The sequence below is a fragment of the Netta rufina genome (assembly GCF_964035555.1).
Source record: "Netta rufina genome assembly, chromosome: 1".
Taxonomy (NCBI): Eukaryota; Metazoa; Chordata; class Aves; order Anseriformes; family Anatidae; genus Netta; species Netta rufina.
In genome coordinates, this window is record NC_140123.1 from 27,845,750 (window position 1) to 27,871,854 (window position 26,105).

A 26,105-nucleotide genomic window follows, 5' to 3' on the forward strand; every position below is an offset into this window, starting at 1 on the left:
GGTGAGTGTTTTGCCAGGCTTTTTTCCTCTATGAACACACTTTTAAAAAATTTAGTCACTAAAAAAAAAGTCATTCCTCCATTGTAATACAAAGGAGAAAATAAATTTACAAAGCGGGAAAGAGCCTGAAACATGCAGCAAAATGCTTTATTCATATTGCAGTACTTTGCACTTACTATACTGCCTTTGATCCAAGGGTTTTAAAGTATTGTACAAGATATATGTGATCTTTGTTTCCTACTCCTAATGAAAAAGGCTTCATTTGTTCTCATTTTTCTGCCAGAGTAAACTGAGATTATTCTTAAAATGTAAAGCCAGAAATGAGATCAAGACTGCAACTCGGGTCACAGTGTTGCGTCTTCATGTCTGCTTTAGACCCATCTCCCCTTTGTGTCAACATTTCCAAAAGGGGATACAGTCCAAAAATAGTGATTAAAAAACACAGATCATCCCTATGATTACATGATAGAAATTGTAAAGAACCCAGAGAACAGAAGGATGAGCGCAGGATAAATACACAGAGTACATTATTAAACCCTTTGAAGCATACTGGATTGTGTTTGCACATAACACACCTGCTGTGATGCTAGGGACTAAGATCTGTCTTTGTTAACACGCCATCCAAATTTCATCAAGAACATATTTTTCATTAAAATACTTCGGCAGAGCTGATCTCTGAGGCATCTGGTTAGCAGCAGATAAAAATGTCTGGTTCCTTGCCATTCAAGTTGGTTTCCCCGGAGAGCGAGAAACTAATAACAGAAGGGACAGGAGAAGGAGGGAGCAAATGAATACTCATTCAGCCCAGAACCATAAAGTTGAGAATAAAATGAATTTAGACACCAAAGGATGCAAAGAGAAAGTGACCTTTAATTGCTTATCTGCAGCATTAGCAGCAGGTGTGATAAGCAACGGGGAGAGCACAAAGTGATGATGCTCCAGCATCCATCGGGCTGCCTGACTGAAACGTTCAAGGCAGTCGTCACGGAAAGGTCAGGCAGGGAAAACAATCCTGGCCTGTTAAAACAGGATCACCTGTCCTCCAGCTGCAGGGAAAATGTTTGCACGTGTAGCTACGGGCAGCGGGCAGCTGTCCTGATGGATGCCAGGGAAAAATTCCACCCGTGAGCTGAACATTGCCACTCATCATCCAGAAATCACTGACCGCAGGGTTGGACTGAGTGGTACAGGGAGAGTGGCTGGGCCAGATCCATCAGGTAGGCTCCTACCACCATCTGAAACACAGCTACCTGGTTTTACCAAAGCCAAATTAAGGGTGTTCAGGTGAGGAGCACCACCATCAGCTTGGCAGTGTTGGTTTTCAGCAGGCGTAGGCTGCTGTGATGGTTTTCATCCTTTTGTCCGAACAATTTGGTTGAGAAGAAAATGTCTTTTTTTTTTTTTTTTTTTTTCCTTTGGCATAAACCCAAGATCATGTACAAGCACATTTTGACTGCACACCACCAGACCGGAGAGCAGCACGGCTGGCTACCAAAACTGCCATGCGTAGGGGGAAGAGATGCGACATGGTGTGTGTGTTTTCCATCTGAGCAAAATACGCTGAAAGTCGCTTGTTGTGGATATTAAAGTGACCTCAAGCTTCCTAGTGGGAGTTCTAATAATATCCGAGCTCAGGAAGTGAACCATGCAAACAAGACAAATCTCTATCTGCCCTCATCCACACTGACAAAGGAGAATTAATTGTAAAACCCCAAAGTGGTGCTGGCTCCGATACAAGCTAGTAATCTGTCATGAATGAAGAAGGTAAGGTCCGAAACAGTAGTGTAAATGTTTGATGGTTCAGGGGGAAACTTCAGAAGGCTGGAAGCAGTGAGAAGCCGAAGCATGTCCATTTGGAAATGAGAACTCTAAATTACTCAAGAAAATTTCTCAAGCTATCAAAAACAAAATAAAAAATAATGATAAATAAAAAAAGGTTGCACTGGTTAAAAAACCTTCATTCTTGGCTAGAGAACTGACTCAAACACTGGTAATTTAACTATAGAAAGCATTTCAATTGTATAAAAATAATGAGAAGAAAGACAAAATTTACATGAATTGGAAGAAATCAGATGCATAAATCAGGTAAAGAACTCAAACGAACACGAGACCTGCAGGCAGCAGTGCTGAGTGATAAAGGTTTGCCTGATTTTAATGTGTATCTTAAATGAAAGAATGGCAAAAGTCCTAGTTGTGAAAGAACCGACTTGTCAATTGGAATGCAAAAGAAACACAGATGTTCAATAAATATTTCTGTTCTGTTTTGAGGGGAAAACAGATGATAGAGACATATTCCAAATACTTCTTGTTCCAAGACAAATCTGAGAACGTAAAATAAGAGCAGCTCAAGGTACAGCAATTTAAAATCAGCAGGTCTGGATAAACTTGCCTCCAACGATTAGCAACGTGGGTTTTCCAATCAATCAGCCTGGAAATGTCTGTGGAAGTTTCAGACCACTGGAAGAATACTCACATGTGGGGTTTTATTTTGGTTTGTTTGCAAAGTTAGAGCAGCCCGGGCTGGTACAAACCTGGTGGCCTTACAGCGAATGCAGGTATAGCGATGGAAAAGCTGGTGATAAAAAAGGGGAGGACCACTGCCAATGCCAATTGATGAAGATTGGTGGAAAAGGTGTTTTGGATAAAATTATGTTTGGTGAATAAAGGCAGGGATGTTTTGATGTAATAATGTTTGCATTTCCATAAATCATTTGGCTTGACATTTCCACCGAGGAAATTTCTGCAAAATTTGCACAGCGTACATTAAAGGGATTAAATGTTGACTGACTGGTCTCAAAATGTCATTTTAATGTGTCATCTTCATACGAGACGTGTTTACCTAAAGATCTAAGTGTGGATTTAGCAATTTAAAACTTCTGTCAGAGACCTAAAAGAGGACGTAACATTGTCCCTTCTCAAGTTTTCGGATGAAACACAAATTGGGAGGATAAAACACAAATTGGTAGTGACCAATGGCAGGTCAATACCACTGAGCGAGCACACTAAGCTTTAGCAAGCGATACAGATTTTAAAGCATCTCCCTTAAAATTACATATCCAGGAACACAGAACGTGCTTTACAGGATGTGCAGCTCCCTCCTGGGCACTCATTACGTTAAAGGGATTTGGGGATCCCGCTCTCGTTAACTAAACACGAGCTCCCACTGCCACATCCAGTTCTTTTGTGCGGCTGCTCACAGGTTTTGAGCAGAGAAATATTTTGGTTTACTTTTTTTTTTTTTGCCGTTTATCCCGCCTAAAAGTATTATGACCAAGTGCAAGGTAGATGATCTGGGTCAAACAACTCTGAGGAAACAAAACTTGTAGGAAAATTGGGAAGAGTAGTTTTCATTCTGATACAGGATCAATGATGAGGTTCTCAAGTGAAATACAGTGAGAACTTTTCTAAGAGCAATAGGCTTCACTTGAAGGACAACCAAGGAGGAAGCACATTTTCAGGAAAGCTTCTGTAAATTGCCAGCCATCCTGCAGGGCAGGCTTCAGCACGCTAAGCCCCAAAACTATCCACCTATGCTGTTTGTTAATAACCCCGCTGTGGTTTGGGCTCAGAGATTTTATACTGAGCTGAAGAAAAAGTCTAGCTTTAATTGGGAATGGGAGCTGCAGAGCATATAGCCCAATGCAGCTCGTGCAGGGCACCACCCTCGAACCCCACTTTCCCTCTTTTTTAAGGTCCCCATGGGGGTGAGAGCCCACCAAGAGGCTGCAGCCTGACTCACGCTTGCATCTACACAGAAGAAAATAAAATGTTGTGGGCAGAAGGACTCCAAATGGTTTATTTTTACAGGGAAACACACCTGTGATAGCAGATTCAATAAATATAACATCCAGTCCCTGGAAGCTGAAGCTAAACAAGCTCTGATTATGTGTGCTGAGAGCATTTTTACTACAGGTAACAGTCACTGGAAAAAGCTGCCAAGAGTTGTGGGGTTTCCCAGAAACCAAGGCCTCTTGTTCGTGAAAGAGGAGCTCAAGCACAAATTAATGAAGGGAAGTCCTACAGCTTCGGGTACCCAAGAGGTCAAGACAGACGGTCAGAGTTTCTTCTGGCCTTGTAACCTATGAATGGATCACTGTCCCAGCAGGAAACTAAACTAAAATAAAAAATCCTTATCTTGGGCTTTCCCAAAACACTGCGGGAAAAACAATAGGAAAGCAGAAAGATCAAAGCCGGTCGCTTTGCATCACTTATGGCTCGTTTAGTATTTCTGCTGAAAAGACCAAAACATTTTGGGATCTTACTGCAGACCACTTTTTAAGCTCTTCCTTGCCGCCAGAGCCCAGCCCTACCTGAGGCACCTCTTCGCAGAGCTGGTCAGCGTCTGCTTCCAAGGAAGGCTGGGCGTGAAGGCAGTGGGAGTTTTGCCCTTCCCGTTTAATGGGTGGATCAGACCACAAGATCTTTGCAATTTAAGGACACGCCTCAAATTCCCCATCGGATTTTAAGTGAAACTCGGGGGAATCGTACCACACACACACGCAGCTGCCGAGTCTGGCTGAGAGCAGGAGGCAGTGTCAAATGCTGTCACGTTTAGGCAACATTTGAAATGAATTCTACCTAAATTAAATCACGAAATTACCACAATACAAACGCCAAAGCAGCAACAGACAAATTTATTCAGTGTGGCCGTGCTGCCTTTATAGTCCCTCCCATCAGAGTGCCCTCACACGGCGTGTATCCTCCTGCTAACTTTTTGGTTAAAATAACAAGTCCTGCCTTTGAGTTTCTGGGAGTATTCTGCACATGTGAATGGAGGGGCACAGGAGCGCTGATTTCTTTGTTTGACTGCTGACTTCAAAGTACAAAGAGTGAAACAGCGTTTAGATTAGATTACATCAGTCTCCTCCTTTACTCACTCCCTTGAGATCATTCTGCCATCTAAGTGAAAACATCCAAGAATATAAAAAGTGAATTAAACAATGCAAAATGTCTGGATGCTCTGAGCTCTTAGGCTAAAAGTAGAAGCTAAGTTCAGAGAGGGGTCATGAATATTCTGGCAGCACCAGCCCCTTTTACCTTCAGCTTGCTCTCGGTCACTGCTGTGAGCACAGCAGAGCAGGGATTAACGTCCTCGTCCTTTGCAGGAATCTGAAGTTACAGCATTTACAATCCAGAGGGAAAGAGGAAACCCAAAATCATACCTAGCCTTTGGCTCGGAGCTGGGATGTGAAGCAAGCTGGCTTCTATCAGGTTTACCTCTCAGGAGTGTGTGCTAACCAGCAGGCTCTGGCGTATTCTGAAACTGAGGACTCCCCACTCTCTCTCAAAGTTTTAGTTTTTTATTATTATTTTTTAAATACTTGAATAATACTTTAATTCCAATCCAGAAAGAAAAATTGCTCTCAAGCCTGCTGGCCAGGACACCTACCTGGGAGGTATGCCACTTGGGCTCTGCTCCAAAAAGTCTTTAAGTATCTCCTTAAAGTAAAGACAAACATCACCAACAGGCATGCCCGTTATATCCTCTTAGCACATGTACTCGCAGCTTTCTTGGGACAACAAAATGAGAGTTTAAATCTTAGTATCAGAGAATCATTTCAGTTAGAAGAGACCTCTAAGATCAGTTAGTCCACCTGTTAATCCAGGACTGAGAAGTCCACCACTAAACCATGCCACTAAGCTCTACAGCTACAGGTTCCTCATAAGACCTGTTCTGTAGAAGAGAGCAGATGAAGACCTGAAATGTGTTTCTTACATTTCACTTAAATCCCTGAAGCAGCGAGAATTAGGATGAAATGGGAACTGCTAAAATAGAAGGAACAACGTCCCAAATGAAGGCACCCCAGCTTTTAGGGAGCAGGAAACTTCTCCTGGTGGCAGCAGGCTCCTGCTGGCTCCCACTAGGGCCTTCACCAAATTGGTGCCAACACTTCCACTAATTTTACAACACACAGACTTAGATCCTTTGGACAAACCATAAAGGCTGTTAGAAAAGCTGAACATCGATGAGTTCAGCTAATCACTATACAACCAGGAGCAATTATTAAAGATACACTTCTAAAGGACTTCCAAATCCGCATACCTACACAGGTATATAACACTCCAGAAAAAAGTCTGCCCTTCAGAAGCACAGTTCAGATCAGATCCATGCTTCCATAGGCTGGGCATAAAGTGATTGTTCCTGAAAACAAAGGCAAAGGAGAAGCGGAAAAGATGTACAGATTCCTGAGCAGCCTTCTTTTCCTGCCAGGGGCATAAAAAAAGCCTGTGTTTTCAAATGAAAAGCATAATCATCGTTTAAGACCACTCCATAAAGGGGTGAGGGCTTTTTGAATGGAGCTCTGTTACCAGCCTCTGTTCAAAGGACGGCATCGTTGGACACCCTGGCAAAGCAAGACAGTGCTCACATATAGTATGACACAAACGTCCTAGGAACAATCAAAAGATGTAAGAAAACGAGATTCATACAAGCACCTTCTGTACTAAGCTGTAGTCTCCTCTCTTCCATAATCCTGCATCAATACAGTCAATAGTTTATTTTTTATTTTTTTTTGTTAGTAGTACCAGTGGAAACAGGACTGGGCACTGACAACTTCAGACAATCTGATGTGCTACCCCGATACCACACACCCATGAATAATGCCACTGTACTCGTTCTGCCAGCAGCTGGCTCACTGTGGGTATCAGATACGTGATTTCTGTGGTCTATCAGCTGGGAAAACACATCTAAATGTGTCCAAGGCCTTTCCAATGCCAGCACAGGGTGTATGTCTGGGTCTGACTCTGACTTCACGAGGGAGCCAGTGTGTGCTTCCACAGACATCTACAGTTCTGTGATTTTAGCCTCTGCTAGGTCACAGGCTACTAAGCAACAGAACCAGGGCATTTTAGCTGTGTTTAATTCTATCTTTTAATTTTAAATTGATCCTGACTTCTACCCTTCTGGGTACAAATGACACAGCAAAAACATGTCATAAAAACATCAAGGTTGGAAAAAAACAAAACAAAACAAAAAAAAAAAACAAACCACAGAACCACAAGATTTTGATTTGTAGAAGTGCTAAAGCTGCCCAAAAACATTTAGGAAAAAAAAAACTCACAGAACAGTCTATTTAAGAAAAATCTTTTAATTTTTATTACTTTCTGGCAGTAATTTTCTCTTCACGTTTAAATTTTAAACCAGCTCTACGATCTGGCTTCTAGATTTCTTCCCTACAGGAAGAAAAAAACATCACGGAAAATCTTGGGAAGAAAACACTCAAGAAGGTACCATCATTCTTAATACATCGTATTGTTATTGCTTAATTAAGATACTGAAATGCTCTGTGTTGGAGCAACAGAGGCTGGAAGTTTACAGTTGGCATTTCCTTTCTGTCTTTGTGCTTGCTGGCAGAAGACATGCCCCCTTGTGGGGAGAGGCTCAGGCCCACAAACCACTGCTCTCCCCTTGGCAGGTTTGGGCATCACACAAGAGAAACAGCTCTCACGAACCAGCTTTTTGCTTCAGCATTTCTCGATTTCCAGTCCTTTCTTAGACAGATGCTGCCTGAAGTGCCTCGCATAGACCTCTTCTGTGGGTTGTGGGGAGGATGAAGGAAAGCAGCGGGCCATACGGCTCCTGGACAGATTATACTAGATGGTTAACACAGCAAGAATGGTGTGGAATAGTTCTTCCAGCTGCGCCGAATCTATTAGTTTTAGCCACTTTCATTAAACAGAGGAAAACCACCCTAAAGAAAGCACTGCAGAAAAAAGTTTGCTAGTGACAAAAAGAAGAGGATACAATTCTCTAGATCTAAATGCACATTGGACAGATCAAAAGCATCAGCACTGTAGGGATCTCCACGCTGAACCTGTTATTCCCAGGTTCTTAACCCTGTTTGAGCTACGGTAACAAACAGCTCTGACAACATTTTCAGGCTGCTAAACAAACACACACCTTTCTCACCTTTTTTGTAACGCTGATTTGGCTTTACAGCCACAATGCTGTCGCATGTATGTTGTCCTCGCCCATAATTTAATTAATTTTGTCATTTAGTAAAACTGGTCATTTAAAAAGCTGAGAATTTAACTAGTATGGATCATAAACATCCACTGACCATTATTACCATGACAGATTTTCAAGTAATAGAACAACTCCACTGGAGTTATGAAAGCTGAGGCCATCAAATTGCATTCAGTCTGAACACAGGGTGAGGAATACCACACAAAAAGATAACTCGTGACTACTAAACACAGGGCGATAAGTCTTCCTCTTCCCTTCAGTATTGAAAGCACATTAATTTTGGCATACGAGGCACGAGCAAAAAGAACCGTCTCTCCAAAACAGTAACAGGCTGATGAAGCCTGATCTTTCATTAAAGCACAAGACAAAAACCAAGCACATTAAAGCTTTACCAGCTGAGTCTGGTAAAGTGACAGGAGGCTACTACACCGCACGACGTAGAGAGAGGACAGAGAAAGTGCACCCAAAGTGCAGCACAATGAGACAGGAAGGGAGACGGCAAAGAAAGAGAAGGGAGGAGGCCTGCACTAACAATGCTTCTATCTGAGATATTAGAGTAAGACATGACAAAATGCACAATGTTTTCTAGATTCACATAACATCTGTTAATCTCTGCTGCAGCAGGTTCTTTCTGTCTCAAAGCGTGAAGAATCCCAAGGTCCTCTCAGAATACTTCATCACTTCAGGGAGCAGGGGTTACACTACACCGTTTTGTTCCTTATACCTCGGTGCACACCAAAGTCACTATTCTTATCGCTACGGATGCATCTGTCTGCTTTGCTGCTCTAGACATAAATAAACTGAAATTGGAGTAGGCAATAACCTATGTTCTGGGTGCCGACGCTCAAGGCAGGCTACAGGGGTATTCTCTCCACTTTCACTTGCATGGAATCCTCATCTCATTTTTCTTGAAAGCTACAGAGAACATCAAATAAGACTTGAAACACGAGCTAGCCAGCTTGAGACAATTACTATGTTTCTGACCTAGTGATTCCTATTTCCTTTTGGTTCCGCATAAGATGATTCGTTCAGCACTTGAAATACCTGAGAACTGTAAAGCATTGCAATGTTCATCACCGTTGCAGTTGACAAAAAGTAAAAATTTTTTTGAAGTCAGTTGTGGCAAGGGTTTTGCCCTCTGCTCTCATGTTCAACTGAGACATAGCAGCTGTACACAAACTACATTAGCTTTGTGTTAGAAATAAATTTGGGTAGAATCTCAAGCCTTCCACTGAATCATCTCTGCAGAGATGGCCCATCTTTTCAGCGAGAAGCAGCCTAAAGAAAGCAGAAGATTTGTTGCATTAGTTGAGGACGACTTGATAACGAAGGCATTATTAAACACAACAGTTATTGATTACCTTTCTTTGGCTAAGAGAACGGACATCCCCACCAGCTTTGCAAACTCATCAGCTGTGAGAGAACCTTTTTCAGATACCTATCAGAAACAAACACACAAATAAACAAACAAGGGCATTAAAATAGCAACTCAGTCAGGCCTAGCCTTGTAAAGCGATAAATTAATAGCGTCTCTCTTGTGAAGACAAGTCTGTTTGCATTAAAAAAAAATTAGCTCATAGACAGCAGTATTCTGTAACAATTAGTATGGTTGAGCTGTGTCAATACTAAGTGATTCTGCAGACAGTTAAGCTCAAGTGAGGAAATAAAAGCCAGCAGGGCAGGACAGGTCATCCATTTAGAAATTCAAGTCATCTCAAAGAGAGGTGGGGAATTTGAGTTGATTTAACACATCTAAACTGGCTGCATTAAATCCCAAAACATTAGGGCTCCACCCTGTATTATGGCCTACTAGTGGGATCAGTAAAAGCCACCATCACATTCAGATAACAGAAAAGACAGGTTCAGTCTTGGCACTCAAAACTTTGGTTCTACTGTCTCAATCACGCTAGTTAATACGTGCTAAAATGAATCCTTCTCACACAGGTTGGCATGTGGACACTAAAAATACAAAATGTTAATTCCAGGATTATTACTGCATTGAATTTCCCTATATAAACATTTGATTTATTAGCTACAAATTATTTCATCCATTTCTCCACTGATTAAAGCAAATTCATATCCACATGTAGTTGCCATTTCCTGCTTCCCACATAACCAGCTGGGGAGGGATTCGCTCTGCGTCATTCCGAGCACTCCCTGAGCAGCAGTAATCCTTTTGCAGAAACTCAGATCGAATTAGTCCTGACTTCAGATTTTATGACCAGAAATGATTGAATTTGAGTACTGGAAGTCAGCTCTACAATTTAATATGGCATGTGGGTCATTAACTGTTTTTCCTTCCCAAACCACCACTCTCATCAAGAGTGACTTCGGCTTCCATCGACTTCCATGGCATTTCCTGTCTTCACCAGCCGTTCTAAACCACACCACTCTCCTCTCTGAAATCCTGTGACTTCCTTTCATTTTTATTTCTCAGAAGTTTCAAGTTTCTGCACGTTACAATTTAAGCACAGGGAGCTTTTGGCCACTATTCTGATCTCATCTTCCCTTTCCCTTATGGGCTAGCCTTCCTCACTCTAAGCCTCTCCCTTCCATTTTTCTATGAAGTCAAAGCCCCATGTTACGAAAATAAAAGAAAAAAGGCACCTCATTAATAAATCCACCATCTGTTGCTTTTTGTGGTTGACCTCATTTGTTAAGAAAAGGCCCTTCCTTTCCTTTCCAAGTGATAAGCCCTCTTTACTGAAGGCAAGAAATTAATTTGAAAAAAATACATATTTAAAAAAACTGAAATGGACTAGGTATTTTTCTGTAAATGTAACAAAATAAATTGAAAAAATTAACATATATTGAAATATTTAAGTGTTTTAATTTTGATAAATTAAGAAGGTATTTTTAGACAGGTATAAACATTCTTATCAAAAAGATCTTTTGGTAAGAGTGTTCTAACAGTACCAAACACAAAGCTACACTGAAGAGTCCACTTGATTTATCAAGTGGAAGATGCCTGTGATAGCTCTACTTTTTCTTCTTTGACTGCCCAAGTCAAAGTCCTTTTTGACTTGTGTTTAACTTTAAATACACCCAATCATCCTTCATTCAGATTTGTGAAAAACAAATTCACATCCCACTGGAAAATACATGGGAAAATCATCATATTAATGGGACAGCAGCACTTTAAAGTCAAGACATGCAAGACCAGAAATGTTTACCACCCTTAGCAATCTATGCTATTTTTTTAGTCCCGACGAAGCCAGCTTAATTCTATACTCTGACTGAGTGCTCTTCACAGCAAACTCAGTATAAAGTGTTACACATGCAATGTGCTATTTTACAAAACAAACCCAAACCAAACAACCAGCTATATCAACATTTAAGAGCTACTTTCACTGCCTTTAAGCACACTGTGTACAGAGACTGAAGTCCACTTTTGTTAACTGACATGCTTAACATACACCATGAATTTTATTCTACAGCACAAGAGATCTGGAGGAAGGTCAAAGGTTAATGAAGTTTGAGAAGAGATGGAGAAGTGTTTTATTCCTTAAGGAGAAAGCAGTGACTAAGGCTACTGCCTGCACAGCATTTTGAAGATGAGAAGTGCTATTTAAGTATTACTGTTAGAAGATTTTGGAAGTGCAATATTTTGTATTTTAAAACCTCAAAAGGAGATCCTGTATCTTACATTTTTATACCTAATGTATTTAAGTATCCCCAGCACAGCCTGAACACTGAAGGAAGTGAAGTTCACATACTGTCTCTAAAGCAGAAGCTACCATTTCCTCTTCGTTGTGAGACTGGAGCTCAAGCACCATCACACCACTGTCAAATATCCGAAGCCTAAAATCAGAAGAGTCAAAGTAACTAAAAGCTCTGCACATTACTTATGGTCACACAGTTATAACCACATTCAAAAAGGAAAAAAAAAAACGTAAAATGAACTTAAATGAAGTTAAAAGCATCTTCAAAGTCTGAATAGACAGGCAAGAGCTGGGCATATGCCCGGTGTTGTTAAACACTTTTCCCAATCTCAAAAGACATCATAGAGTTGTTTGTGCTGCAAGGCACAATCTGATTCCTACCCCATGCCACAGGCAGAACACCTTCCACTTCATTCAACCTGGCCTTGAACACTTCCAGGGATGGGGAACTATGTTGATAGGCAATATCAACAAAGGAGTACATAAATGGTTTGATACAGAGCAATCATTAAATCACCCTATTTCATTCATACTGCTACATATTCTATATATCCATAGCAGACAAAGTGAAAGATGGTTAAGAATTAATATTTTAACACAGAAGGGATGTTGCTGCATTAAGCAGCTCCCGGATGACTGTTTAAAAAAATAGCTACTGCAGGTAAAGTATTAAGCCTGACTTGTGAGCACCATGTTTTATAAATATATCTGTAAATCTCTTACCTTAGTGGTAATTTCAGGGACTCCAGCATCTTACAAGCATTTACTAAATCTTCAGGTGAGAGCAACTAAAAATAGTAAAACATTTATTCACAGCTTGAAATTCCAGTATCAGCAAAACAGTTACAACAACTACAGCTATCATATACACCAGATCACATAATTTTGTTCTTTTTTTTTTTTCTTTTATACTGTTTTCTGTTCTTGGCTTCTACACTCCTTCTTGATCCTTTGCTATGTTTTCTGTAATACTCCTCCTTGCCCATTTGCAGAGAAAAATTGATGCATTTTGGAAAAAAAAACAAAACAAAACAAAACTATTCTTTAGTATTCTCTGTCCTTACAATTTTCCTTCTAGATAAAGATGGATTGTTCCTTTTATTTGGTATTATAAAATGCCACATACATTATGACAACCTACAGAGAACACAACCATTACACAGAAGAAAGAGAAAGGAAAATGGTGAAAATTCCTTGTTTTAATGAAGGGCTTATCACTTTGTGTTGTTAGAAAGGTAGAGCGAGCAATTGGTAGGGAATACTATTGCACTTTTTCTTCAATTACGTTATCAAGGAAGTACATTTTACAAAATATTTAAGACAAATCAACTTCTCACCTCTAATCCTCGTGCACGATTTACCAGACAGTACACTTCCGTGAGCGACATGATTCCTCCTCTCTCCTGTGTAAGTACAAGACTGGTAAGAGAAATAGTATTAATCTAGTAAACACAGTATCTTAACTTGCTTTTGAGTGATTAAGCAGCTAAAACAGGAGCTAAATGATGGCCTTTAATGAAAAAGCTACAATACCACATATTTCTAGCATTAATTTGTTAGGTGGTATCTTTCTTTAATTGTTTTAAAATATAATTGATACTATATCAAGAAACTGAGAGTTACTTTGATTTACCATAAAGAATAAGTCACGGGAACAAAGAATTTCAATATATTAAATCTATCAATCAACTTAGTTTTTACTTTTCAGATAGTTTGTCTTTCTGATCATAGCAGAAAGCACATTTCTTTCACAAAACATACTATTTGCTTCTTAGCAGACTATATGTAGACTTTGAAGTTTCAAAAGGAAGTCAAGCTTTTTGGCAGTAATCTTGAACTCTGAGAGCTTCAGATAAATTAAAATACGATGCATTACTAAGAGAAAATAAGTATAGAATTTTTAAGCAGTTTGAAGAATGACTGCTTATCTTTTCAAAGTTACCATTTCTTTCTAAAAAGAATAATATTCTGTGGGAAGACAAAGGCTGTTCAAACAGAAAAGACTGCTGATGTGATTTACTAGATACCACCAGCATTTCATGAATTAGAAGCCAAGATGCCATTACTCCGAACAAAAATTCTTACACTTAAATTTTCTCTTTTGGAAAGAGGATATACATTCCTTTCATAAATACTGAATACACAAGGCTGGGCTGCTAACTCTGAGCCTTTAAAAAGAGTCACTGTAATACACCCAAAATATATTTACATCCAAATTCAGCAACACACAGAAAACACTTGTGCAAAATTAGGTACTTTACCTCTAATGGTGTCTGCAGCATTCCAGCTAGTTGTTTCGCCAGTTGCATGTGGTAATGGGTACCAGATCCATGCGTTTCCCTAGTGACTGGATTAGCTATACCCATACTCAGCAGGTATGATTTGAACCTAATGGTCTAAACAAATAAATAAAAGTACATCAGCTAGTGCGTGATTCTCATTTTTAAAACACTTTGATTGTATTACTACAAGACAGTTTCAGAGAGTAAATCCAAGCAGTTTACTACCAATAAAGTCAATTACTAGCAAAGTGAAGGCAATGTTAATACAATTTACGTTGTAACAAGCAGAAACTGTCATCATTCTCTATGCAAAGGCAGCAAAATCTTTGTTTAACAAAAAAGGGTCAAAATAAATACTAACATCAAACACTGAAGTCTCTTTAACTAGAATTTAAAAGGAAAAGTATTCAATTATTCTTTATTAACATAGAATGTATTAAAAGGATTGCTTTTGTTTTGCATAGGAACGTTTCTGTTGATTCTAGAAACAAAATTCATTTACCTCATCCTCGGTGATGTCACCTTGCTTTTCTTTAATCTTATTAGCTATTGACTTGGATAACTCCACCATTTCCTTAGCCTATCAAGGAAGACACAGATACATGTAAATCAACTTTCAGCTCAGAGAAAATATGTTTAAAACCGAGAAAACAAGAGTAAGTCTACATAAGACTAAGTCACATGTGCCATACCTTCTCCATTAGTTTACTAAGGTCCTCAAAAGCCTGAAATGATAAACAAGACATTCCAGATCAGTATCATTACAGAGTTCAGCTTCCCAGATACAGTGAGTTGCCTTTGTACACCTGTTTGAGCTAATTGTAAGAGCTGCCACCCCTATAGATTAGTATGTTATGTGATAGTTTATATATACTTCCTTGATGTATGGAAACTTTGTTTCATACAGGTCTACAAATCAAAATGATACAATCCATAAACAACAAATACTGCAAGAAAACAAAAATCAAGCAACTGTACACTTTTCTACTGTGAACATTAAATCATTATGATTTATAAAGCCCATACAACAGGAAGGAACAGTGAGATATTGAGGTTAGTTTTCTTCAACCAGTTAATCCTCAGAGATACCTATTGTTTCTGGACAACAGCTAGCCAGCTGTAAAGCTGCAGAAAAAATCCTCCTGACAAGACAGTTTTACTTTGCGTAGATGCTAACAAGTCAGTAAGAAAGTTTGTAGTTCCTTTAAAATAAGCAAGGAAGAGGATACATTCTTTCACATCTATAGAAGAGACACACCTATACCTAAGAGACAAAGTGTCTGAAAACATGTCAACATCTTTTCATTTATGTACCTCATACGAAGGAACAGTGATGCTCCCATAACAAACAAAACCAGTTAAAATAAGTGAAATAATGCCCATGAGACAATCAGATTTATATAAGATTAAAAAACTTCTGAAAATTCTAGTTGTTGGACCTAGAAAGCAAAACCCATGCTTAAGTAAAAACCAACCTGTACATTTTGTAGTCTGAGAAATGTTACTGTTTCCACAAAATTATGTAATAAACTGGACACTCATCATAAGACCATAATGACTTCAAGTCTGTTAAGCTTAGCAAACAGCGATGGTCTCAAATACAACAAATCTACAACTATCTGCAAAGGGCATTTTCAGGCTTGAATAAAACATAAAAGCAAGCGGAAAGTACAGTAAAAGTTAAAAGCCTCAGTAATGATAACCAACTGGCTTTAAAAAAATAAAAATGGTGCATTTCAACCAAAAGAAGTTAACAAATACATTTAAGCTATTTAAGAGCAACTCTCATTTCTGCCAGCCTCAGCAACACTGAGCCTTCAGCCCAGCTCTCAAGCACATGACAACCTGCCTGGGTGGTGAAACCTTTCCAAACCACCTTTTCTGAACAACTGGTGTGGGAAAAGCTCAAGAGCCTTTCCAAGTAAAGCTTGCCTGACAGCAGCGCCCCATCTCTCCAGCCACAAATAAAGAAGGATGTTCAGTTACAGTACATCAAATGACAACAGATGCATCTTGCCAACAATTTCTAGCCAGTGCTTCTGTGCAATTTAGTATCTTCCTAGCTCTTTCTGACTAATCCCCCACTAGAGAGACAAGTTCTAGCAGAACTTCTGCAGTAACACTGTATTGTTCCCACTTACATTTAGGCACCTGACTCAGAAGCTGGTTGGTTTGAGACTCCCCAGAAGAGAAAGAGATGACTCTGGGAAGGGACAGATTTGGATTTCATCCAAATCCCTCCTAATGGTGCAAGTGACTGATTTCAACAGTCTAGCCTCTTAACGCTTGGTACCTCAGTTCCATATCCAAAATTAAGTGGAATATTTTTTCTTGCATCCCAACCTGCCAAATACAGTAATTTACACTAGATTTCCCGATCTTTAGTGTAATTTAGATCCTTCTACTGTGCTTGTATATGATATTAAACTTTTCTAAAAAGGCATTTCCCAGCTTTTTTCTAATCTCTACAATGCGCATGAAAACACCGCTGATCAAAAGCACCCTTGATTTAGCTAAATAAACAGCATGCTGTGTCTGACTCCTCCCCCGGCTGACTCACGAGGGCAGGCCTGGAAACAAAGGGGAATGTGCACACACCTAACAGGAACTTCCTCAGATAAACAAAAGGCTAAAGAACCGGATTCTTATCAGCGGCGAACAGCAGATGCAGGAAGCCTTTTCCTGGAAGCCAGGGCACCATTTTTTAAAATTAAGTCATCTATAACATTTAAAGCTGGAGGAAGGCAGGATTTTACCAGTCATGACTTTCCTCCGTTCATACAACGCTTACAAATGGATTTCTTTTACTCTCTGAAAAAGCTACGAACGGAAAAAATAACCAGACAATACTGTTTGAACTATACAGGCACACATACAACCACAATGCCTTTTGAACTGCACACAGGACTTCATTCACTATGTTGTTCTTCATAAAAAAATGCTAGGAGTATCTGAAACTGCATGTTGCCTGCAAATTGCTATATATATTTTCTTATACGTCAGAATAGCAAATGCCTTTTTTATCATGCCATGCTGAATCCCATGAAGCTTCACCACAAAATCCATCTGTTGTAGACAGTTTGCGAGCACTTCTCCATCACTCTACCTATCAATCTCCGTTAACAAGACAGAACCAGACTATTTCTGAGGATATTGCTCCCAGATACATGTGAGAGATCTTCAGCGATGAAGATTAATGGATTCTGTTGTCCATCAGTATTGGCATCTGGAATTCAGCTACTGTTTTATTTCAGGGAAAAAGGACAGTCTCCATCTAGCCCACGCACTTTGCATAGATACTTGTAACATCTCGCTGGCGCCTCAACTACTGAGCCCTTTGCTATAATTACAAACCTAAGTCTAACATTTAAAAAGTGAATATTTATATGATGAAAACATAACTGCACCACACTTATGTGCTCTTAGTTCAGCATGTTCTTCTTAATGCGTATTAAATTTTCAACTGAAACCAACCTTACCTGTACAAACAGAAAAAGACACTCGTAATAGTCTCTGTCTGTAGCTGCCTCTGTGTTCTGCTTCTCCTGATGAAAAACTCACTGAACTCAGATTTCTAATTCTATCAAAACTAATTTCATAAACACTCAGCAGTATTTCCAAACAACAATCTTCTGGAAATGACTGTTTACATGAAATAGCTCATATATTTTGAAAAACCCATTAAAAAAAATAATGTTAAAATATATACTCCTAGTCAATTCAGATTTCTCACAAAAAACAATAGTCTCAGCTGTCCCTAAAAGAAAGTGTGAATAAATGTAAATAGCTCAGACAGGTGGCTGACCTTGAAACTACAGTAGTATTTACCTCGGAAATGTTTTTGTCAGTCTCTTTTCTTTTTTCTTCTAATTTCCTTTCGATCCCTACAATTCCTATAGCCCTTGTTCTTCCTGCCTGCAAAAGAAAATAATGTAAAGAATCAAAATAGGAAACGCTAAGTTTTCTCATCCGCCTCAGTGTGTAAAAGCTTGTATAAGACAGAAATATTCCTCCAAGGAGCTGACACCATGCATACAATAATTCATGTATTTCTTGACAGTACATTTTAAAATCAGAGTCAAAAATTAAACAATATGCATAAAGCAAGTATGAACTTGCTGTAGTATAAACAGATAATAATTATTATATTTATTATATTAAAACTATTAATTTGAATATGCTTAATAGCACGATCTTGACTGAGCATTCCAGTTCATCCCAATTAAAGCCTCCCAAGTCCATGTGAACATCTATACTACAGACCATGGAAATGCATGAGTGTATCTAAACATGATTACCTCAAGAAACTGAGTCTGAAGAGACATAGCCACAGAAACACAATGCTAAATGCAGTCTAATTTGCCTTGCTGCGATGCATCAGCATGGAGGCGATGGTGAACTTTTTATTTAATGCTAAATGTTTTCAAAAGGATGGCATTTCTGTGGCACTAGTGTCAGCCCTCAAATCTAACTGCAAATCTTAGCATGAGCGTTAATGACTTGCTGTTACCCAGCAAGAAGAGAAAGCAAGGCATTTTCATTATGAGACTTGTGGTAGGGGGTACAAGCTTCCCCATCAGTCTATGAAATGTGACAATCACATTTCATTGAAAAGCTTTGAGCTCTTCAATGGATGAGGAAACTGCCTCAATAGGGGCTATACTTACAAAGGAGGACATACATGATTTGACATTGAGCAATCATCAAGTCATCCTATTTCATCCATAGGACTACATATGCTATGTATTCATATATACAGCATGCTCATATAGAAAAAAACATCCACATGTTTATTGATTTTTAACCTAGAAGTATGCAGACAAATATAAAAAAAGGTAATCTAACATATGACAAAGATTCTCCATAACAACAATTGTCAAAATAGAATATAAATTTGTTTAAATCACAGGTTCTAAACAATTATGTATTTTTTTATGTCCTGTATTTGACAGGTGCAGTATATGGGGGTGGCATTAACTGGAAACAAGTTTACATACAGATAACAATTTCAAACTAAACAAATTGACATGTGACATGCAGAAGGATGTTAGAAGCTCTGCACATACCTGTGGACCCTTGGCAACCTGAAAGGTCTGACCAGTAGGCATGTTCTCCCATCTCCTTTGGGTGATTTCTTCTGAGAATCGTCTATAGAACTGCAAACATTGAAGAATGATAACAGATGTTTCACGAACTATGCAGAGTATGTCTGGGTATTTTAGCATCTTGATTTGTCTCCCAGATTAATCAAATTTCACAGTAAGATGAAATATACTAACACCTACACGTCCGCACTACAACATTACCGTGAATTCTTGAAAATTGGAAAGGAAAGGTGTAGTTCCTATTGCAGTTGCAAACTTCCATGAGTACTTCCCTTGTAAAATACTTTTTCAGATATTTAAAGTGTTCCAAAACACACTAAAGCTAAAAATGACAATGTTTATTCAAAGGCCTGCTTTGAAAAGGAAGGAAAGCTAATCAATCCAATTTTTATTGATCTGTTAACTTAGTATGAAGGCAGGTGTAACTGATGTACCTAGTTATTTGTTTCATGTTAATACTACCAGGAGGCATTAGTTGATTAGCTGAACTGGCAGTGCTGACCACTGAGCAAAATCTAGAGAAAAGTCTGATCTTATAGTTGTTCAGAGTTCACAGGCAGGTATTCTGAAGTCATAAAGAAAAGACTGCTACTGGTATGCTAGGTCACCATCTTCAAATAAGAACATTCACATTAAAATAAAATTATGATTAGGCAAAACACCTATGCAATTCAAATTATGCATAAATCCACACTTGTCCTAAATAAAAGCAAGTCTGATGAAGCAAATGCATTTACAAGACCTTTACAACTAATTCAACTTAACTCATATTCTGCAGCAAAATTGTATGTTTTTTTTTCACCTTTCCAAGTCAAAACCTTGTCTTGAGCGAGGATTCTATACTGTGAAATTTCTTTACAGAGGACAATTCCTTTTTTTAAAAATAAGGAAAATACTTTTTAATGTCTATTATATTGTTTTTCAGAATGCTAAAAGCGTTTGAGATTAGGTGTAGGTAAAAAAAAATAACAAAATGAAACAAAGCTACGAGGCAACCAAAATCTTACAGCAATAAAATAAGAGATGATTAAGTTGCTTGGTTCCTATTCAGTAGAGTGTTAGATAAAAAGAAACATCTTTGACTCCGTTAAACATGGCAGAGCCATCATTTTGGAAAATATTGTGTTCAATTTAAAACGTAATATAGGAAGTATAGGATTTTATTAAAACTATTAAAGTAAGGATGAAGCCTAACTGTACCTCCTGACATTTTTGGAACTTTATTTGTGTTATTTAACCAAAGCATAGAATCCTGAAGGCTCATAGTGTTTGTCTTCAAAAAGGATGTATTGAAAAAGCTCCACCTCAAAAGTCAACATGGAAAGATCATGGAAAATTATCACTAACACAGCAAGAGGAGAAAGGCACGTCCAAAGATCTGATGTACTGGGCGTGTGTGCTACAAACCTTACCTCGATCTGCCCATGTTCTTTGAAAGAAAGTTTGATGTAGGAATATTTGCTGCTTTGGAACGGACCAGGCTCTTTGTTTGAGGAAGCAGGATGAAGATGAACTACTATTTTGGCACTAAAAAAAAAAAAAGTTAAAAGAGAATAAGCAGCTTTTTCTATTACCAAAAAAAAAAAAAAACAAACCAAAAACCACATTTTTCTATAAATTAGTAAGTTAACCATTTAATCAAAATCTGTACCAGCTTTATCTCACGTACGAACTGATGGACGTCAAATTCTGCTTTATATTTGCACATCAACATTTAAATATTTTGCCTCATTTAAATACCTTGCATAAAAACTCCTGTAGCCTCTAAAGCAACATTTCACAAATTTTAAATGTGGACACCATCAATTCTCAAGAATTAAATGCAGCAGATCTTCAGATTGCAAACAAGAATTTCTGACAATGTTATTTAAGGTAAAAACTAATTATCAAGCAGTGCATTTGATTTGGCTTTTGCCTTGCAATAATTACTGCCAAAATAAACTATCTTTGTCACAGGAAAATGGAAGGTCTCAATATTATGTTTAATCTGCCTAGCTTGTATACGCCACTTGCAAACACTGTATGTGAATTTGTCCAAAACCAACATTCAAAGCTAATGTGCATGGGAATAACAGTCTAAAATGACATCTATCACCAAAACAAACCTTGAGATAGCATTATTTTAGGAATATACTAGGCCACTGTCACAGCATGGCTGCAAGTCTGCTATTCCAATTTCATTTTACAGACTTTTTTTGTAGGTCTTTATTTGACTTCTCTGGCATAAGTAAATTACCTGATCTGTTCTGGGTACCCCCTGGATGTTATCATATTCTATTTATCTGACTGCATCTATTCATCTGGCTGCAAGCAGATGTCAGCTACATAATGTCTCCAGTTAATCTTTCTTGCAAAACTTCTTCACACACGTAACATACTGAATTAGTTACCCAACCGAGGGGAAACACTAACTCCTTCCAACCATCCCTAGCAGCTCCAACCTCAAAACCAATCGTATGGTCATGTAAACTTATATAGTATGGGATCTGGCAGGGTTGCTATCTCCAACCAGTTCTGTGGTATAAATGACTAAACTTAGCTTTCAAATTTAGATTCAGCAACATCACTGTGACGTTGATGACTACTCAAAGGAAACAGCAAGGTAGAATACCTACTTCAGAGATTACAAGACAGTTATTTAACAACTTGTATCAAACGTTGCTTTGTCATCACTTTCTTATGCATTTGAAGTGAGTGGCTGTCAATCTGTAAACTCAGGTTAAAAATGGAACCCACCATGCATTACTACATAACGTGACTAATTGCTCATCTGAGAAAAAGCAGAATGTTTATCACCTTACCTTTTTCCTATCCCAGCTGCTTGCTCTTCAATAAAGACAACCTGAGACAGAGGTATAGCAATGCAGCATTCCTAGAATAATCAATGAAAACACAAGAGAAATCAAAGCCATATCCTGACTATTCATTCTCTTAAATGTTCTCTTCTCCAACTTCACAAACAGTACAGATTTTTGCAGGTGCTGCCAGAGACACACCAGATGAAATATGTTGGTAAGAACAAAAACTACCTGGTAAGGAGAAATATGAATAGAAAAAATTTAAACTGGAAGCAAAGTTCTAGATGACCAAAATAAATTTAAGTGTAAATGATTTTAGACATTTCTGGCTAGATTTATAAAAGCCTCAGAAATCTAGCAAAATTTCAGTATCCGAGTTCAAATTTCAAACACTAAAATTTCTACACAACAGTGGCTTATCCATGTTGTTGCACAGTCCTCACAGGTGCTCAAAACATTTGCACTGATGTTACTTTGGGAGCCAAAATGCTACCCAAACCCACCAGTCTTCTCAGTACTGAATGTCTAAAAGACAGATTACCCTTTGAGTAGTGATACACCAGTTAGGAATGTCTCCATCTACCCCATCCTCACAAACTTAGTCTCAACACGTATTTATTGAGCTGTGCTTTAGACAAAACAAAGCAGAGCAAGAAACAAGACTGTAACCACCTGTGGGAGACCAACCTACCCAGGCTAAACTTTTCTTACATGTTTTTGAGACAGAAGTTGCTCAAGGGAGCAATTCAAAGCATCTAATGATGTGCCTGGTCCTGTTTTGGTGAATATTCTTTGATGAATGTCTTCTTTCACACGACAGCTTGGTAATTGACAGCCACTCAGAATGCCAGAAACATGGGTTGCGTTCCCTCTTTCAGTCTCTCTTCCATCTGCCACATGACTGTCCCTAACACCAGGTTATAGTAAACACTGTTATGGGGTCCTCTCAATCCCTACTACCAAAATTGTTCTTTGCATGGAACAATTAAATGCACATGAAATTGGAACTTAGGAAAGTATACATGCAGGAACTCCTCCTAATGAGTAAATCTCACTGGGGAAAAAAAACATGGGTTGTACTTCCTATTATAGCAACTCTTAATATTTAGATATTAGCTAATATTTAGATTCTTCTGTGGCTCCAGAGTTAGCCACTAGTATAGCAATTTGTAAAATGAACATATAACTCCAGATACTTTAAATATAGGCAAAAAACCACTTCTGTAACAAAATAAGTTTCTGAAAAAGAGACCAATTACATATAATACCTCTGTTTTTAAAGTGATTCACTCGTTTAGTTCACAACCAGAAAGTTAAAAGCTTACTCTAATACAAGGACTTTGAATCACCCCTTCCCTCCCAGTGTCCCTCTTCCGAAGAAGCAATACTACATGAGAGGTGAGTTAAAAATGCTGTGGATAGATGAAATAAAAGAGTTATTTGGATACAATAACATCCAGCGTTGACATTATGTATGATTTTATGATTGGTAATGCTGTGCAAAGCTGGCTATGTAACAAACTTAAAAGAACTACATAATTTTTCCTTTGGAAGTCACTTTTTTTCTATACTTTTCAACTGTAGATGGCATGTAACAAGAGCAACTATAAAACACAGGTGTTTTTATAACAAATTGTGCAATGTCAACCTAACAAGAAGCAGCCCCATTTACTAGTAGATTGTTGATACAGTAAAAAGGGACTCTACAAATTTATTCTCAGTAAGATAGCTAAGGTTTCTCAGGCTGTTGTATCACAGTGGAGCTTAGCCAACAATTCACCATGAAAATAAAAGGGCATTGTGCTACACATTTCACTCCTAAAAGCTTGAGAAAGAATCAGCTTCATTTACCATACTAACAAAGTTATTTGTGTACCATATATTTTATTTTAAAAATAAAATCCCCCTGCATGCCCACCTGTCACAGAAAGATGTTAATGAAGAAATAAGGGGTGAATAGATAGTTTAAAACAGGTATATTAACTCACATTGACTGCTCCAAAAAAAAAAAAAAAAAACACCACACATTCTTTATTTAGCTATTGTTTAAAAAAATAGCTCATGACCCAGACAATCAACCCCTGACTTGCTTAACAGTAATATCAACCTAGGTACAAGGTCTCAAAATAAAGCATTTTGAAAAATTTCAACTACGAATAGGTCTGCTTTTCCTGCAAACAATCCCTGCAGGGGATACTTTGCCAAAATTCAGAACATGCTTGGTGACCACATGTGTAGAAGGCTCTGGTAGCTCCCTGCTCTGGAGCAAGGATGTGATAATTGGTAGGGAATGGCCCTACCATTGAGTGCAGAGGCACTGCAGCAACTCTTGCCAAAAGGTAGCTCACCGGAGTATAACACACATTTGAAAAGTTCTCATCTGTGCATGCTCTGTCTAGATTTTGGCTTTCGTGGCTAAAGTTTCTAAAAGACTGTGTCCAAGACAAACATAATTCAAGCTGGTTCTGAGAAGGACTTCTTCAACTGCAGCTGTAAGGTGGTATACATTGCTCCAGTCTATGCTTAGAGCTTCTTACTTGTCTGTTTTTCATACCCATTTCTAGTCTAGGAACTCAGGCTGTGGCTCCAACAGCAGTATTACTCCGCAGTTCTAACACTGCCGTTTAACCTCTAAATCGGTTTTCCATAGAAGTACAGACAGACGTATTGGATTATTGAATAGATGGTTCAGCACAACAAGAGGTAGTTGGAAAGATAAGACCTGTAAAAACTAATACTGCCCCCAAATAATTCCTATCATCAAACCATGGTCTGGGGCTATCTGCTGGGACCAGAAGACAAGAAACCTTGTACTTGGAAATGCAGTGAGGAAAAAAGGGCCTTGCTAGACCAGGAGCATGAGGGAAGCATTCTGCGTGACATTTTCACCTTCATTATCAAAACCAACAATTTCTAGTACACAGTGCAAGACTCTTCTACTCTATTTGTGTGCCATTAAAGAAGAAAAAGTTGTATGACTTGTTTCCACCCCTCCTCATCTCTGCACGCAATTTAATTAAAGCAGCATTGGGTGAAAGAACATTCCTGGTACATAACTATCTTTCCACTGCGAACCAAAAAACGGACTATATATGTAAGACAAAGCATATGCAGAAGGAACAAGAACTTGTGTATGTTGTTTTTTCATTGCAAACTACCAGTTGCTTATAATGAAATTTACAATTAGTTGACATGCATGAGACAACAGTGGGACTTACATGGTTCTTCTGATCCCTCCAAAGCAGTCTGTGTGTACTAAGCAGTAACACTCCACTCTCAAATTTCACCTAAACAAGAAAAATAAAACAGGTCAAAAAACATTTTTAACCACTACATTGCATAAACAATGAACTTGGAAACAATGAACTTGAAAACACATTAGGACAACATCAGAATCAGATACAACAAGCCATTATTTTGAGAACAGTTTGTTTTTTTTTTTCCAGAAAACACAATAAATTATGTTAATGGAAAAAATAGAAAAAAGTAGTATAAAGGGAGTATATGAATATACACAAGCTTCCTTTTCCAACTGCATAAACTTTCCCCCCGGAAATCCTGAAGGATCCTCCCTCCATATGCCGTGCAAGATATACAAACATGCCTAATTATCGTATTTTTAAAAGGGCTGTTGGCTTTGGAACACTATTTGCTGACAGAGACAGCAGAAGCTCTGCAAAAACAAAAGCAACCTAGTAAGAACAAGCCGGGGCCGGCCTGAAATCCTCTGGCCTACCATTTAGGAGCATTTCTTCCTGTTTTATTGCTGAGAAGTGATTGTATTTATTAGTAGGAAATCAATATTTGGGAAAAATATGGGTACACTGTGAGTCTCCCCCGGCAGCTGCCTGTAGCCCCACAGCCCCTCATCCCCTCACTTAGGAGCTACTGAAAGCTCCGAGCCCCGCCGGTGCCCGCACCCCCCGGGCTCGGCCTCCCCATGGCCGGGTGCCCGGGGCCGGGCGGCCTCCATCACCTTCTCCTCCCCGTCGTAGAGGCGCACACCGCGCTGCTGCACCACCAGCGTCTCCCCCAGCTCCAGCAGCCCGCTGCTCCAGCAGAACCGATCCATGGCGGCCAAAACTCCCTTCCCCTCCCGAGGGGAGCCTCCCGGGGATCAGCCCAAGCCGAGAACCGAGCGAGCGGGGCCGCCCATCGCGCAGCACCCCCTAACGGCGCCCTGAGGCGCGGCCGCCATTTTAGGAGGGCGGTGGCGCAGCTCCCCCTGGCGGCGTCTTCGGCGGCGGCCGCCATCTTAGGGCGGCGGCGGGAGGGGCGGGCGGCCATTGGCG

At 39.1% G+C, this 26,105-nt stretch overlaps 1 protein-coding gene across 1 annotated transcript; it reads right to left on the reverse strand.

The window, feature by feature from the left end:
* Window positions 1–7,072: 7,072 nt before the first annotated feature.
* On the reverse strand, window positions 7,073–25,945 carry VPS36 (vacuolar protein sorting 36 homolog). Its single transcript, XM_084285184.1, has 14 exons — window positions 25,790–25,945; window positions 25,032–25,100; window positions 21,817–21,887; window positions 20,428–20,542; window positions 18,977–19,066; window positions 17,739–17,825; window positions 14,603–14,635; window positions 14,413–14,490; window positions 13,890–14,024; window positions 12,966–13,031; window positions 12,352–12,416; window positions 11,683–11,767; window positions 9,328–9,404; window positions 7,073–9,244 (listed from the first exon to the last, which is right to left on the reverse strand). The coding sequence occupies exons 1-14, from the start codon at window positions 25,883–25,885 to the stop codon at window positions 9,151–9,153; spliced, it is 1,161 nt and encodes a 386-aa protein (XP_084141310.1). The 5' UTR covers window positions 25,886–25,945; the 3' UTR covers window positions 7,073–9,150.
* Between the last annotated feature and the right edge of the window lie 160 nt (window positions 25,946–26,105).